At 42.9% G+C, this 17,552-nt stretch overlaps 1 protein-coding gene across 1 annotated transcript in view; it reads left to right on the plus strand.

Moving 5' to 3' along the window:
• Window positions 1–17,552, plus strand: part of SEMA6A (semaphorin 6A) — a 128,315-nt gene that overhangs the window by 58,653 nt on the left and 52,110 nt on the right. The window contains exons 2-6 of the mRNA XM_082620614.1: window positions 6,805–6,942; window positions 9,348–9,465; window positions 13,256–13,316; window positions 14,309–14,371; window positions 15,096–15,197. Coding sequence (XP_082476740.1) covers window positions 6,843–6,942; window positions 9,348–9,465; window positions 13,256–13,316; window positions 14,309–14,371; window positions 15,096–15,197 — 444 coding nt within the window. The 5' untranslated portion in view covers window positions 6,805–6,842. The remainder of the gene's footprint in view (window positions 1–6,804; window positions 6,943–9,347; window positions 9,466–13,255; window positions 13,317–14,308; window positions 14,372–15,095; window positions 15,198–17,552) is intronic.

Genomic DNA, 17,552 nt, shown 5'->3' on the forward strand with positions numbered 1-17,552 from the left:
AGGCCAGCGAAGGAAACCTGCTGTTTAAACACTACTGGATTCCTGGACTGTCCCTCTGGTGCAGGAATAACCAGCAGTCTTCAGCATTCAGCAAGCTGGGTTTTCTGCACCAACACCTGCTCCCCCACCTCTGTCTGGGCAGAGGTTCCCTACTCGGACTTGAGAGGTATCCAAATCTGTGTATCCTCTCAGCTCCTGAAACAGGCAACTTTGATTTTTATCCTTCATAACAGACGCTGTTCTCTTTGGTGTATTTATTTTAAAACATCACTCTTGAGGGGGGCTGCAAGCAGGCACGTGGTTCCACTTAACCCAGTGGTGTCATGAGATACTCAATTCCTCCTAAAACCGTGGTTGAAAAGCATTTGCGTCTTTCTATCACCTTAAGCCTGCAATCGCAGGGCCATAAAGTGGAATGAGCCTTTGCATGCCTACACATTTGCAAGCGACTATGTACTCCTTTTATAGATTTATTATTACTGAAGCCATTAGGGACTTTCAGCCACTCTGTCCAGGTAAGCACAGATGCATCAACCTATATTCAACTATGATCTTAAGTGCAGTTTCCATTTATGCCAGCCTCTCTCTCTTTCCAACCTTCCTTCTCTTCCCCTTTCCTTGACATTCTGGGAAGGACATCAACTGTGGCATCACATAGCCCTGGCTTGGCGTCCCGGCTTTCTGTTTTTACTGATGTGCTATAAATATTGACTGGACATGTTACTTAACCTCTGTGAGCCTCAGTTTCCTTGTGTGCACGATGGAGAGGATAAGGCCTGTGTCTCTTGATTGCTGTAATATTTAAATAAAATAACACGCATGTGTGCGTCATACATAGAAGGTGCCCAATAAACTTTCACTTCCACCCCACCCTTTCACCGTTGTCCACACTGATATTTTCCCTTGCCCTTGTGCGAGTGCTGTGATTCACATTTTTTAAATCACACAACACGAGCTGTGCCATCCTGAGACAGACTCTCCTGCCTCTCCCAGACACCCACCTCCAGAGCTAGGAAGCTTAGGGGCCGGGAAGGAGAAGGAGGAGAGAGCTGCTTCTCCTGCTGAAGACATAGAACCCCAGCTGCTAATCTGAGAATTTAAGGAATTCCAAGAGAAACTTAAAAGGCAATTTTTAGTATCTCAACTGAAGAATAAACAGACATTTGTGGAGGACTACCATTTTTACGTGCAGTATCTCACAACTAATCTTGAGACACTATTCTTCCCCACTCTGAAGATGAGGAAACTGAGGCTCAGAGACCTTCAGCATCTTGCCAGAGGTCCCAGCTAATAAGTGGAGCCGAGGCGTTCACATCCTGTGTCTTTACCCTCTGCTTCCGCTGCCTCCCTGTATGATCAGCGATCGTTTGATTTCTCGGAAAAGCTTTTACGCCAGTTTCAAGTCAGATTTTTAAAGATACTCACGTTGTGAAAACAAAGATGATGATGGATGAGGTCAGAAGGCTGGAGCAATAAAAATGAAAACGTTATCTTAGCGTAAAACCCGACTAAACCCCGAATATGATTCAGCGGTAATAACGGTGGTCTCTTTGGCCAGGGTTAGAACTACTTAATGGACTTGCACTTTGTCCCGATGTTGAAACTAGACAGAGTCACAGTTCTTTGCTGCAGCCTGACTAACGTTCTACAGCTTGTGTGCTCTGCCTGTTGCAGTCCCCCAAGAGCAAAGTGGAAGAGAACCTGTTCCATCCCTCCTCCACATGCACACAGTGACACACTGATGGCCCCTTGAGTTTCCAAACCACATGCAAGTTAGGGGCAACCAGGAAAGGGTATAGAAAAAACCCAGCCCTGTTCTCTTTGAAAGGGCACTGCCCGAGTGCACAGAGCTTGTCCTGCCCCCGCCCTGCCATCGTCTCAGAGGGTGGCGGACAGAACCGCCACCAGAGCCCAACTGCACCTCCCGCTGTCTCGAGCTCCAGTACCCCACCCTGCCTCGACGCCTACTCCTCCCGTCCCAGCCCCACACCTCCAGAAGGTGCCCGTGGCCTTGCAGTGTCCGAGCTCAGGGTCACTCCGTGTACTATCCTCCTGAATCACCATCAGGTACCCAATCCTTTCTTCACTAGGGCAGAATCGCCTAGAATTGTACAATCTCAGAGCCCAGAGGAGTTTGATAGGCCATTTTATTTTATATCCTTTCATTTTACTGGTGAGGAAGCTAGGAGCCAGTGCAGCTACGAGACTGACCCAGGGTCACACCTTCCATCTATTAATGACGGCATGAATTAATGATTATCTTTTAAACTTCCTATTATGTCAGTAGAAAATGTGCTTTTTAAAAGAACCATGGTAGCAAATAATTTTCCCCACAGAAAGAAAGAAGTGTCACTACCATGATTTCGTCTCTATTTCTAGGCCATACTTAGAGTTATCATCAAGAGCACTTTGCATTTGCAAGTTTCCAGATAAATTATTTTTCTCATCATTACCACTTAACTCTTAAAATGTTCATTGGATACCAACATTCTGGAAGAATGGTTGTACCAAATCAGATACAAGCTATATCCGTACAGCCAAGTCCAAGTGCAAGTACACTGATGCATTGTCTGCTGCAGATGGACACATAGAGTATGTGGGGCAGCCCAATTGGGCCTTTAAAACAAGCAATGTTCATTCACTTGTGTGTACAGACAATAACTGGGACTTCTATCTACCCCTCATACCCTTGTCATGGTATAGAAGTCATTGTGTCTTGGACTTCCCTGGTGGCTCAGTGGTTAAGAATCCACCTGCCAATGCAGGGGACACAGGTTCGAGCCCTGGTCCGGGAAGATCCCACATGCCGTGGAGAAACTAAGCCCGTGCACAACTACTGAGCCTGCGCTCTAGAGCCCACGAGCCACAACTACTGAAGCCCGCACACCTAGAGCCTGTGCTCCACAACAAGAGAAGCCACGGCAATGAGAAGCCCACGCACCGCAACGAAGAGTAGCCCCCACCCCATGCAACTAGAGAAAGCCTGCGCGCAGCAGCAGACCCAACACAGCCAAAAAGAAATGAAAAAAAAAGAAGTCATTGTGTTAGCAAAGCATAAAGCAAAGGGGATGTCACGAGAACCAGAAATAATTATGAAGTCAGAGAATCAGGTCACAAATGGCCATATCTTACTTCTGATTAATCAGGTTAATTTCACAAGAGCCACTACTACTGAGAAGCCGTGACAAACCCACCTGGCCAGAATATGCCTCACACTTCCCCAAGACTAGTTCTAATCCTCTGCCCACTACTCCCCAAATCCTGCCCCAGAAAATTGTACTTGGACTCACAAACTGGTAGGACTTGGCCAAAGGTGACTCACAGAGAAGAAAAATCTAAGTTAGGTGCCAACATTTAGAGAAAAAAAAAAAGGAGGTTTAACATACAACTCCAGGTTTCTGGCTTCTTAAGAAGTAAAAATAAAAATCAGAGATCTGGCTTTGCAGGCCAACACTGCATAGGGCCTGCACTTCAAAGCTGAACAGCAGCTGCCCAGAGTAGAGGGGCTGGCCCTCCCCCAGTGGAAACATTCCCACCATTGTCTTAGGAAGCCTTTCTTACCCATTAACCTCACCTGCCTGTTCTTAAGGCTTCCCAGTGAATTTCCTGGGGTGGAGAAGAATAGGAATATCACTTTTTAGTGACGGTGTATTTTACAGAGGTCATTTGTCTTCAGGCTAAGAATTATGGAAGGTTGAAACAATTTAGATGGACAATTCAGGCATAATGAGCTTATTTTTGAAGTAAACGTTTTTGTTTAGAATCCTCATATTGACAGTCTTCCCATGATCTAATTTTCTGGGTAGCTGATTAAGTCTAAGTCATTTTTAGCCTCTACAAGCACAGTCACAAAGTGGGAAATCGACAAGTGTCTGCAGATGCCTATAAATATGCTATATGTGGGTACCACTTTACAAAGTTTCAAGATCACTTAAACAACCTCATAGTGGCAGCCCAGCTAGCTCAAGATTTTGAACGCAGTGGAAGGTTCTTGTTTGTTTTCGTTCTTCTGGGCTAGCGCAAGTCTGTGTGCTAGGGTCTTAGCAGGGAGACTCAGCCCCTGTTCGGCAGGATGGAAAATGACAATGTGATTGATTGGGATCTCGCCACAAAGTAATCATTTCAACAGGAAAATATATCGTCTACATATTTACAAGGGTTAGAGCCCAAAGTTGTGTAGGAAGGGAATAATACATCAAAACCTCAGCTGAAGAAAATTATAAAGCGTTCCTATGGACTGGCCAAGATTAACTGGGACTGCCAGAACACTTTCACCCACATGATGTACATGTTAACAACCTGATGATACGATGACAGGAAGACACATAAAACAGATATTTTTCCTGGCACAGAGCCCTTCTGTAAACCTGGAGATATTTAAATAACCCATCTTAGCCATGATCCTGGCTAGGATGAGGATTGAAAAAAAGCCATTGGATTGCATAACAGATTTCTTATGCATGCATTGCTCTTCCTGCCAGCTTCTGGATTGAGAATGTTGCATCAATCCATGCAATCTTAAGATGGAAAAAATTAAAATTGGGAGACAGACTAAAATAGCAGGACTTTGTCTCGTTAGCTTTAGGGCATCTGTACAAAGATGAACGCAATTATGGGAGGACACAGACTCCTTTGTCATGTCAAGAAAAATTAATCCTTAAAAGTATACCTAGGGGCTTCCCTGGTGGCGCAGTGGTTGGGGGTCCGCCTGCCGATGCAGGGGACGCGGGTTCGTGCCCCGGTCCGGGAGGATCCCACATGCCGCGGAGCGGCTGGGCCCGTGGGCCATGGCCGCTGGGCCTGCGCGTCCGGAGCCTGTGCTCCGCAATGGGAGAGGCCAGGACGGTGAGAGGCCCGCGTACTGCAAAAAAAAAAAAAAAAAAAAAAAGTATACCTATATTCCCAAAGATTTCTAAAGGAACGAGAATCAGCCTTTTGAGTCTCCATTATTCTTCCACGGCGTGCTGCAAACTCTCTGAGGTAATAGGCTTCTGTATAATACTATAATACTGCTCTTGAGCCCTTGGTAAATGTTGCCACTTCCTCTTCCCCATATACTTTCTGACTGGTGGCTGGTTTATGTTTTACTCTTTTTTTTTTTTTAATGTTTTACTTGCTCTTGTGATTGATTTCTCATCTTTAATGCTATACTGAACAGAAGCCACGACAAGCAAAATCAGGGCACCACAGAGCTTCTTCCCTTTGGGTTTAGATTCTCCAGAATAGGAAGAACCAGCAAATGAATGAATGAATAGACTGGTGCTTTTCACCTGTCTGTAAATACATGTTCGTGTCTCTTGGTTATGGACCGCCCTTGTGAACAAGTAATTATTTAAAGTTTAATTTTAATCTACACATCAGAGATGGAGATATGGAATTGCTTAGGCTTTTCTCTCAACCTCTCTCCCTCTTTGATTTTCAAGATAAAGCAAATTAATTAATGTGCACTTTTCGACTGAAGAAGTGATTAAGACCCAGCTGTGTCTGTGAAATTATCAGTTGGGATGCAACACTCGGGACTTGTTAATGCTTTTTTTGGCAATGAAGAACAGAGACACAGGTATCTCATGTTAAGTGTGTTCTAAAAAGCGTAAGTTAGCAGTTTGTTTGCCAGATTAACTTTCAAAGACATCTAAGTTACTAAGTTTGACTTTATTACACACCAATCTTAAATGATTGATGGACTACTGTGAAATAGCTTTGTTCAAAACAAGACCTTTGGCAGTCTACTTCAAAGGCTTTACTAAGATAAAAAGATAGCCCCATTTTACATTAATTTCCCTGATAGATCAACACTTATTTGAAATATGCCTGAGAATTATGCAATATGTACTGTCTTATGAGTTTCCTTTCACTGTATCCAGCAGCCCCATATGGGAATGTTTTTACTTCTAAGATTTAGGAGAATTTTTTCTACACATGAAGAGCATCTTTAAGAAAATGCAGATGGGTAAAACAGTATATGGGCATTTTTATTCACTACGGTTTCATTGCAAGGTAGTATCTGACACGAAAATATACAGAGATATGATTGTTTAAAAATCAACAATACTATTTCAGGATGTGGTTTCAGATGCTCCCTATAACATTCTCCACAGAGTCTGAAAGGATCCATTTATTTCTTTTTAAATGTAGATTCTGTGATTTTATTTATGTCTAAGGTCACTACAGAATTACTACAGAATTACATAAATGAGTGAAAATCTCAACTAAGGGGTCAAGCAGGTAATGGAAATCAGTGAACTGGGCCAGTATAGTGGGGACGGGGGTTGGTGAATGGGAGCATGGTGCTTGAAGGGAACTGACATTTAGGTCATTATATCAGATATTTAATTTTTCAATATTGGGCAACTACTTCAAAATTTTGAGAGATCCTGGGCTGGCCAAACAACCCATGTCTGGGGATGGCATGCCGCTATAAACCTGCTGAGAAGAAAAAAGATGTATTTACCTTAAAAAAAAAAAAAGCTTTCTAAATCATCCACATTTTTTGGAATGCCATTTCGTGACTGTGAAATAGCCACCCATAATGGCCTAACACCGACTCTCAGGACAAAGCAATTAAGGCTCTGAGTTACTTGTTTGCAAAAGGGCCCAGATGCATGGGAAGGAGGCTGCAGTGGGTAATGGACATGGGTTCCTTATGCAAAACACTGTCATCGGTGAATTCACAGTGGAAGAGACAGGAAACAGGAGCCCCTTTCTCTAAAATTTATCTTCAAGGCCATTTCATTTTATGGAGTGGAATAAAGCTGACTTGTAAAAGAAAAAGAAAAAAAAAAACCTTTCTTTGCTCTTTGGCAGGGTGAAGTAGAGAAATAAAGTCTCCCCGCTGAACTACTATGAGGTCAGAAGCCTTGCTGCTATATTTCACACTGCTACACTTCGCTGGGGCTGCTTTCCCAGAAGATTCTGAGCCAATCAGTATTTCGCATGGCAACTGTAAGTATCCACAGTCTCACTCTCACTCTCACTTTCTCCCTCTGTGGGCACTTGAGCCTGCGTCAACAGGCACAACATACAAATTAAACATTTCATAAGCAGGAGACTTGTTAGCCACTTTAACTTGTGTGGATGGCAGAGGTAGATAGTTCATGTCTAGCCAAAATTGGTGGGATGACTGTTCTGTAACTCCAGTAAACGTGGTTGTGAGGATTTGAAACATCCCTCAGTACCTCCGATGAAGTCTCAGTTACTACAAGGAGGCTGTGATCATGCCTGGAAACCAGCTGTGGGAGAACATCACTGTCATCTGGGTGTTGCCAGTACTCCACATTTTCATAAGTAATTAGTACAGAGGCATTGTTACAAGATAACAGAAAAGAAGAAGACTGTTTGGGAGTACTTTAGGGACAAAAATTAACTTTTGTTTAGACTTAGAAGTTTCATCATTGCTAGATTTGGATAGAGAGATTCTGAATTCATAGTGGACCTACTTTTACTGCTTATAACTTTCTTTTGATCTCTGCTTCATTGTCAAGGGTAGGAAGCAACATGATGAAAAAGTCAGTTGCCTCCTCAAAAAGAGGAAAGTTCTACCTGTGTGGGGGATGAAAGAGACAATTACTTTTTTTTCCTTCTCTCCAAAAGATAAAATATTTTATCACAGTAAAATTGAAAGCATTTTACCCAAGTATCTATCTTCACAGTAATAATCCCCAAACACTGAAGGAACCTTAAAAAAAGTATTTGACAGTAATACTAGGATACTAAAGAGATCTACCCATCTTTCTGCTGGACGGTCTAGGTTGTAAAAGGAAATAATTTTATATGAAGGGGAGGTGTCAAGCCTTGACAGCTCTAACTGAGAACAAAAGTCAGGGTATGACTGAGCTTCCTGGTGGCGCAGTAGTTGAGAGTCCCGCTGCCGATGCAAGGGACACGGGTTCGTGCCCCGGTCCGGGAAGATCCCACATGCCGCGGAGCAGCTGGGTCCGTGAGCCATGGCTGCTGAGCCTGCGTGTCCGGAGCCTGTGCTCCGCAACGGGAGAGGCCACAACAGTGAGAGGCCCGCGTACCACAAAAAAAAAAAAAAAAAAAGTCAGGGTATGACTAAGAACCAAACTGTGTAGTTTGAGACCATCGTTCTTGAAGTGGCAGAGTCCACCCAACTTAAGGTATCAAACCTTAATAATTATTTATGTCCATTTGAGGAAGGTATTCTATCTTTGGTGCCCCTGTACAGAAGGGCTCTGGGCCCAAATGTGCTGCTGAAAATCATGCTTCAGTGGACACTCCAATCTTTGATAGGAGACAGACATGAATTGTTTTAGCAACCTCCTTGATCAGTGGGTAAATGAAATTTCAGAGCAGTAGAGGAAAAAGCACAAGATAATTCCATACTAAGCTTGACTGTGAGTAAAATACACTGAGGCTCTCTAGTAAGAGTGAGTCATGCTCAGATGCTACAGGTGTAGGGGTCTGAGCAGAAATCTGTGAATGGATTACAAGTCATTATTTACACCCCTCTCACCCCCAAAACAACTGCCTTTTAAATGTGACTCCTCTTTCTTTTCTCCATAGTTTCTTTGGAGGATTGCCAGTGCTCTGGAGATTGTAGGTTTAAAGGCAGAGAGATTTTTGAGATGTAGGTATTTCCAAAGGTCAGATATTATTACAAATTGCCCGCTCTCAGCTAAAGAGAATTGCAGAAAAGGAGAACTATGCTCACTGACTCTCCAGGTCAGGGAAAATTCCAGATCACCCGACTGGCTACACTCAGTTTGACCCTGTCCTGTCAAAGCCCCCATTTCTGTGAGATTAGCCAATTGCTTAACTCAAGAGCGAACTTCCCACAGTTCCTAGAATGCCAACCAACCTAGCGGGGCTGCCTTCAATAGTGGATTATTCCAACTGGACGCCTGTGGAGACTGTATTTTTCTTCTGGCTCCTGGATGAGGGCTCTTGCCTCCAGACCACATTGCCTTTGTGGTGATTGATGGGAAGGCTGCTTTGAAATAGTTTTGTCCGGAGACAAGATCTTTGGCAGACTGCCCCTCGGGCTTAGCACTCTAAAGATGAAAAGAAAACTGTGGAAGAAAAGAGCACCTTCATGTAAAGGGTTCACTGGCAAGTTTAACCCCCAGAAAGAAGGACAAGTCAGAAAGAGTGACACTTAGAAATCTAAGCCCAGTCTTATTAGCATCAGGAAATGAAACTGTAACTTGATTATCCTTAAAGGGGACTCTTCTATCACAGCATTTCCTAAAATAACAGACTGGAAAATGGTGGCACGGTTGGACTTAAATATGGTTTTGTTTTGTGGCTGGCCCCCCTCCTCTGCCTGCCCTGTCAACTCTTGGCTTAATTTCCTTTTCCCTCTCTTGCCCCATCTCCTCTTTTCACAGATACAAAACAGTATCCGGTGTTTGTGGGCCACAAGCCAGGACGGAACACCACACAGAGGCATAGGCTGGACATCCAGATGATCATGATCATGAACAGAACCCTCTACATTGCTGCTAGGTGAGCCACCTCTTCCTCACGTTTGCCTTCAGAGCACCCAAGGGTCCTCATACCTAAATGTCCCCGCTATGCATCATTTTAAAGATCCCCAACAGAGTGTCCTTTAATTTAAAGTCTACTTTAGTTTGTCAAGCAATCATTCTTTCAAGATTTTCTGTGTCTGTTTAACTTTATTATGTGGATTTGGGTAGAAATAATTGCATATTTTGGAGCTTAGATTCAAATAATCCACTGTTTATCTTGAACGTCATATATATATATACAAATATTTGCTCAAGCACAGAGTAAAGTGCTTCTCTCCCTGATACTTACTAAATTAAGTTGAATGTGTAAACATGTATCAATTTAAGTTCAATGAGTGTGTGGGGGTGTGTATATTAGTCTTGTGTTTTTGCAGATAATGTATAGTATATATCATTGCTTTAGCAGTAGCCATCCATTTTAGAAGTTTTTGATTTGGATCTAATTAAGAAAATACTTATCCACTGGGGAAATGTCATTTAAACAGACCATGTCTTCAGGTAAGTAACAACAGTGCTGGATTCCTTCAAAGCACTTAAATGTTCTGAAAATACAAGATATACAACATAAAGTAAAAATCCACTGGCTAGATTAAAATATCCTACGAGTACCCTACATTTGGTCCCAGGGAGCAATGCCAAAGCACTTTCTAGAATTTTTACTTCACAAATACTTATGTAGTACATATTGGTTTTATGTGCTATATTAATTGCAAATACAGTTGTAAGTCCTTTATAAATGGTAATCCATTCAATCGTGGAAAAAACCCTACGAGGTGGAACTATTATCATACCCATGTCTTACAGGAGGAAACCATGTACAGAAAGGTGAAATGACTGGGTCAGAATGACAGAGGCAGGATTTGAACTGGAGTGGTCTTGCTCTAGAGTCTGGGTCACTACTCCCTGTACTCCGCAGCCTACTGAGCCATAGAAGTGGTACTATTTGTCCTGCTGATATAACCTTCTCATAGCTGTTGCCCAAGAATATGGCCATTGTAGGTATTCATTAAAAAGCAATCCAGTGAATCCTTAGTAGCCACCTCTCTGGGAGAGTTATCAGCTCCTTCTTAAATACCATTTTTAGTTTCCTAAATGTAGCAAGTCTGGAAGATTACATTTGTACCCAATTAGCTAAAGGATGGTCAAAACAAATGATTAAACATTGCATCTGTGAGAAATAGGTTGACTCAAGAATCTTCTATGAATTGTTCACTTTGCAACTGAGCCTTTAGGGGAAAAGAAACATTATAACAGACTGAGCTTGTGCCTGATGATTTAGCATGGGTGTGAACTGCAGGTCTCCGTGGGCACCTGAGTTAGGAGCAAGGTGCTGTGCAGACTTCAAAGTAACCATTATTACAGCTTGTTAAAACCAAGACCATTTTATCATAACTCCCTACCCCAAGAAAAGGAGAAAGAAGAGAAGGGAAAAAAAAAAAGGAAACATTCACTTTTTTAACACTATAAAACAGACTGTCTTTGGTTAAAGGTCAAATTTGTAACAGCCTAGCACTGACATGTTGGTTTTCACTCTATATGCAGCCACTTCCCTTCAATACACACCCCTGGAGAAGTTCCTAAATTATTTCTGTGGTCTCTGTATTTACGGTCCCTCCTCTCCCTTTCATTTCAGGTTTCCCAACAGTGCCCTGAGAGATCCACATTCTCAGGCAGCAAGTAACACGATTTAAAGTGAAATCCTTCCCCCGGGCTCAAGTCATGGCAACACAGTTCAGGGGTACTCACTGAAGGGGGGAAGAGGAAGTCCTAGGATTAAGTCAGTTTGTGTTCAAATAACTTAATTCAGTGAGAGCAGGGTATGAACCCTACGATGCACACACGGGTGCTGGGGAATAACCCCTGACCCTGGTCTGTGGTTTAGCATAAAGCGTCGTTCTGTTTGCTGGGCAATGTGATCTCTTGGAGACTGAAAAAGATCGCCATTGTCCAAAAGGAGATTTCATTCACAGAATTTTAGTTTTAAAAGGCCCCCCGGTTCTTCTAGACAATGTGTGTCAGCAATCAGAAGCCAAGTCCCATCCAGAACCCAGGGACTGAGTGAAGCTTGATGGCAGGAATGCTTTTCAGTTCTGCTTTATTATTAACCATTTTGTAAATTCTTCTTTCTTTGCTGTTTAATCTCTGAACTGCTAATTAACATAAACAGGCCATGCCAAAAGGGGGCAATCTAAGAGCTTCCTGAGGAATTGCCAATATTAATCAGTTGTTAATTTACAATTCATATGTTCAGCTCTTATTTAAAGTTTTGAGGAGAGACAGGGCCAGGAAAAACCTCGAGTCATCTCAAACCCAATACCAAAGTAATAGGCAATTCCATTCCAACAATGAACCTGGCCCACAGCACCACGAATAGAGTCAAACAAGCGATAAAGGAAATGCCATCAAACTGCCTTGGAAGTAAAGGGCAGGGCGATTCTGGCACCCTACTGAAGTCTGAAGAACTTCCCAATTCAGCAATTTACAAAACAGGCTCCCCTTTCTCCCCCTCACCACCCTTACACACATACACACTCTCTCTCTCTCTCTCTCTCTCTCTCTGTCACACACACACACACACACACACACACAGAGTCCAGGAGCAGGCAAGGGAATTTTGTAGGCCAACTGCCTTGCCCCCTTTTATTTTCACAGGAGAGAGCCTGTTTTTATTTCTATTTTTCTCTGTTGAACTTTCCCTAAAGGCAGTAGCAAACAGATTTCCAAAGAACTGGGGGGAAAAGAATTGAAGTGAATCCTGACAGCAGATTTCTTTCTTTCTTTTTTCTTTCTTTCCTTCTCCCCTCTCCATTTCTTTTAAGTAATGAGGGGGCTTGAAAGTCTACACGGGAGCCTTGAGGTCTTGCTTTAAAGCTGTGGGTAATTTTCCAGCCCCAGGACTTCCTGCATTTTAGAAAAAGTCAATGTTATTTCAAGGGAAAACGAGCTGTTTTGCTTTCCCTCACTAGCCCCCCATCTCCCCAGTTGAGTGTAGTTCTTTTCTTTCCTTTCTTCTGGATTCCAGACAAAAACGCCCTTGTACTCAGCTCACACAGAAGGGGATGTTTAAATATAGCCCCACACCTGAGCTGCTGATTCTGTTTCTTCCCTTCCAAGGGGAGAATGGCAGCAAATCATAAAGTCAACCAAATTCTCAGCAAAACAGGAAGGTAAACAGAAGCAAGAAATGTAAACTTTAGCTCAAGTACATTTTAGACCTTAATTGACCATCATCGTGTGAAAAAAGAGAGTGGCTTCTGGAAACAATTTTACTTTTATCGTCTTCCATCTTCTCAATCAAATTATCAAAGCTAAGGCTGAAAACATGTTGTCTAAAAAGAGATGGAGATGGAGATGAGCTTTTTGTTAGCTCCGTTGATGAACAATTGCAGCATGTTGAATACCAAGTGAAAGGGCATGCGAACCCATCTGTGTTCCAGTTTGGAAGCCCATTCAACTTTCAGACATCTCCCACTAAACTACATATATACAGATGTTATAGTTCCATGATGAGAGAGACTACTGGAAAGTTTTCATAAAAGGTGTCCCTTGTGGCAAGATGCCACACTTTGTCAGAAGATTCTGAATGTGAGCCAGAGGCATCTCTTGGAGGCTGAACCCTCCCCTTTTTCTTGCATATGCATGTTTTGTTTTTAATAACATGGATGTGGGTTTATCTGCCTTGAATGAGTTATATACTCGTATTCAGGAGAAAATGAACTATCTTGACTCTTGTGTTTGACGTTGTATTAATATTTCTTTGTTTACAGGGACCATATTTATACTGTTGATATAGACACCTCACACACGGAAGAAATTTATTGTAGCAAAGTAAGTAGTTTTAAAACCTTCTTTCTGAAATGAAGGACCTTAGGACAGTTCTTAAAGAGAATATGTATTTTAAAGGCATTGATTGAGACGACATGGCTTATAATAATTTGGAACATTCTGTGAAGTCCTAATTTGGGGGTAAGTTAGGGCTTACTACATACTCAGAAATGGTTATGTACTTCATATTTTATTCATCAATCATGTGTGCGTGTACACTTTGGAGTTTTAGGTAATTGCTAAATTCTTTTAATAAAATATTGGATGTTTGTCCTGGAAAATATCAGTTTTCATACGTAAACTTTTGTCCTACAAATGTTTCACTGTTATGTTTCCATATCTTGAAATACTAAGTTTGAGTTGACTGTTGTGGTTCAGGGATTTGATAATTATCCATTTCAGACACACATAAAATATAACCTTAAGCTTCCCTTATAACTCCACATGGAGGTATTTTTGTTAATAAAATCCGCCCCAGAAGTAGACGATCCCTTCAGCCCATGAATTTATGCGAAGGAGTATAACCTGAATTAAATCTTTGTCCACCTAAACTGAATGTCTCCTTTATGTTTAAGAAAATGACTTCCATATTTTAAGAAAAAGGCCTGCTTCACGGAAACTGATTTATCAAGTGAAAAAGAAGAGCAAGGACATGTATTTTATCAAAATGAGCAGAATTTAGCAAGTTAATGTGGATATTTTATGTGAAATGTCCATCCACGCTGTTGTTTATTCTTCTTTCCTTTTTCCTTCATCTTTATCTCAAAGAGAAGAAGATCATTTTGTAGTTTAATGAATAGATAGCGGTTCAAAATTAAATGAACATTTCCACCTCTAATCTTTTGTTGTTATGGTGAATTAATCATGGAGAAAGGGTGCGGAGAGCTTTCAATAAATATATGTGCAGCCTCTAGTCTCCCCCAGGGAACTCTTACTTCTAAAATCAAATGCAACAACCTCTGGGTTCTAATTGATTTCTTTCTTGATCGCTGCAGAAACTGACATGGAAATCTAGACAGGCTGATGTAGACACATGCAGAATGAAGGGAAAACATAAGGTAGGCAATTTTCATTTCTCCTGCAGCTGCCACTTTGGGTTAAGTCCTTGACTGTTATCTCTAGCCGTAGACCGTGATGTGGAATGGGTCACACTAGTCCCTTTTCCCCCAGTAATTGTTTCTTCCATCAACTTACTGAAGGCTTTAATTTGCAAAAATAGTTTGCTTTTAATGTGATAAAACATTACGACAGCTGCTAGGGCTGCGTCATGAACTATTTAGGGGCACCAGGGATTATGGACTCCAAGCTGGCTGCCCCGACTCTTGTGAGTGCCCTCTCCGGGAGCCCGCGCCTCACGGTCCAAAACCCTCAGGGAGTCTGCAGAAGAGCTCAGAAAGGCTGCCGCAGACATACAGAAGTCTGTGCCTTTGGTCATAGAACAACATAAAAACACACTTCAGCCAGGAACCTTATATATCAAGGGAGCCTGGAGCCTCTGGCATTAGAATTAACGTGATGGGGAGGCTGGTACTTCCAGGCCTGCCTTCCTTTTGCGGCATAAACACATACTTCCACTCTATGCCGTATTTTATTTACTGTTGAAAAAGCAATTGTTATTCTCATCATCACCTTGTGGTAAACATCAGGAGGGGCTAGAACTTTTCACAGGGGAACTCTCCAGCCACCAGCATTTTAACCTTGCTGTTAGCAGATCATGGTGCACGGTCAAGGGGTCTCTATACTGAACGGACTGGATACCAAAAAGTTTGAATTATTTTTCAGGATGAGTGTCACAACTTTATTAAAGTTCTTCTAAAGAAAAACGATGATACTTTGTTTGTCTGTGGAACTAATGCCTTCAACCCTTCCTGCAGAAACTATAAGGTAAATGCTGTCTTGTCTCTTGGAACCACACAGCCCGGAGGTATTTCATAATTCACTGTGATTGTGCCTGCAGTAACCTAAGAGGGTTAATTCAACACCACCTGGGTTCCTCTCACTTGTTCGACTTAATGTATTGCTCCACATGAGTGATCCTGAGCAGGCTTCTAAGCTTCCTGTTTGTTCAGGATTGATTGACAAGGCTTTAAAGAGCCGACCCAGCAAAGTCTGTTCCTGTAAAACCCTATTCTCTATTGTTCAGAACGCCAACATATGTACCACATAGTAGATTTCCTCTCTCTCCCTTTCTCTTTTTCCCTCCCACCCTACCATCTCCTCTCTGAGCACAAAAACACACTTATATTGTGAACGATTCCTTTTTTTTTTTTCTTGCGGTACGCGGGCCTCTCACTGTTGTGGCCTCTCCTGCTGTGGAGCGCAGGCTCAGCGGCCATGGCTCACGGGCCCAGCCGCTCCGCGGCATGTGGGATCTTCCCGGACCGGGGCACAAACCCGTGTCCCCTGCATCGGCAGGCAGACTCTCAACCACTGTGCCACCAGGGAAGCCCTACGATTCCTATTTTTAAAGGGATCTCAAAAGCATGCCATTGGAAACTGCAGACTTTCCTCTAGGTAAGATTTTCAAGAACACAGGAAGTTAATTCCATTCAGCACTCAGCTTACTTGACTATGGCCTTACTTATCTTGGCCTTTATGCAAGGGAAAAAAATTAACCCTCGCAGCATTAATAAATCTAGTTAGTTCTGATGCAGCTGATGGTGGTGTTGCTGAAGGAGCAGAGATGCCAATGATCTGAGGTCTTGGATGCACATCTTTGGCTTTCCTTGTCCCTTCTTTCTGCAACAGTCTGTCATTCAGCAAACCCGTATTGAGTTTCTCCCGTGACTAGGCACTGACGTTGTAAAGACAGATAGGAGGCCTCCATCCTTAGGGAAGCCAGACAGGGAGAAGAAAACTGCAATCCCATGGGTTTGCTGCCATGGTGACATAATGCAGAGCATGATGGAAGCATCACAGAGAAGTGCTTATATCAGCCAGAGATGTGGAGTCAGGGAAAGCTTCCAGAAGGAGGTAGACGACTCCTGTCTTCAAGTGTTCCCTCCTGCTGTCCCCACGTATGGAACACGAACACCCCAGCCCAGGAGAAACCCAAGCGTCTGTGATTGCCCAGAACCTGACACAGTGTCTCCAAACAGGTGTTCGATTCATTTTGTGGGGTAAATAGTGAATGAGATAATGCCTAACCTCAGTCTTAAAGAAGAAGCAGAAGTTACCAAATGAAGGGAGGAGGGCATTCCAGGTAGGGGAACAGCATGAACAAAGGCACGGAGTAAGAAACGGTCTACTGAGCTTGAGAAACTTCATTTGGTTCTGAAGTGCTGGACTGTGAGGTGACGGTGCCAACAAAAAGAGAGCCTAGAGAGGGAGGTGGCCTCAGGGATTAAGGGAGGAGATGAGATTCAGGAAATACTTAAGTGACAAAAACCAGGAGGATTTACTAATTAACAAGAAGCACAGGATAAGGAGAGACAGAACGGCTGCAAGGCTATCTCCTGGGTGGGTGGACGGATGGGGCGGCCACCAGTTTGCACAGGGAGTAAAGGAAGAGCAGTGGGGTTGAGGGGGGTGGTGAGAACACGGGGGTTCCACCTTGCATGTTAGGAGTATGCCTGGCACCATGGATGGCAATGCCTACGGGACATGAATAAAGATCTCCAACAAGAAGATGGACGGGTCAACTTTGATTTAGGGAGAGACATGGGGGACATATCTAGATTTGGGTTTCACCAGCACAAAGTGAAACCTTAGGGGTGTGAAGAATGAGCCAAGAAGTGTTGGGCTGATATCAGGACCAGAGGGCTCACCAGCCTGGGTTTGACAGTTTTAGAAGACTGCCTTAGCATAGACATCGGAGGGAGGGTCTGTTTTACCCTCATGCTCATCTTCCATCTTATGTTTGGAAATGGGCACCAGCAGGGTCAGGATTAGGGTGAGGCAAGTGAGGCATCTGGCTCAGGAGCAACATGTAAGGGGGGGGCATCAAAAAAATTCAGTAATCAAGATAAATGATTTTTTCAATGCAGTATTTTTATAAATCTAAATTAATGCAAAAAAAACTGTCATATCCAAATTTTAAATAATGACAGCAGCCGATTCAGGCTGCACTAGAGGCAGAAGTCCAGTCACAAGTTCAGCCAGTAACGGTACACTGGAGCACGGACTGTAATTCTGCCACGTAATATTCCATCCCCGTTTGTCATTGTTTAGGACTCATTAAGATTAATGCTTCTAACAAATCCTAACAAATTCCCTAGCTGGAAAGCTATCTTTTATGAC

This window comes from Mesoplodon mirus, assembly GCF_964341445.2.
Source record: "Mesoplodon mirus genome assembly, chromosome: 5".
In the NCBI taxonomy this organism is placed as follows: domain Eukaryota; kingdom Metazoa; phylum Chordata; class Mammalia; order Artiodactyla; family Ziphiidae; genus Mesoplodon; species Mesoplodon mirus.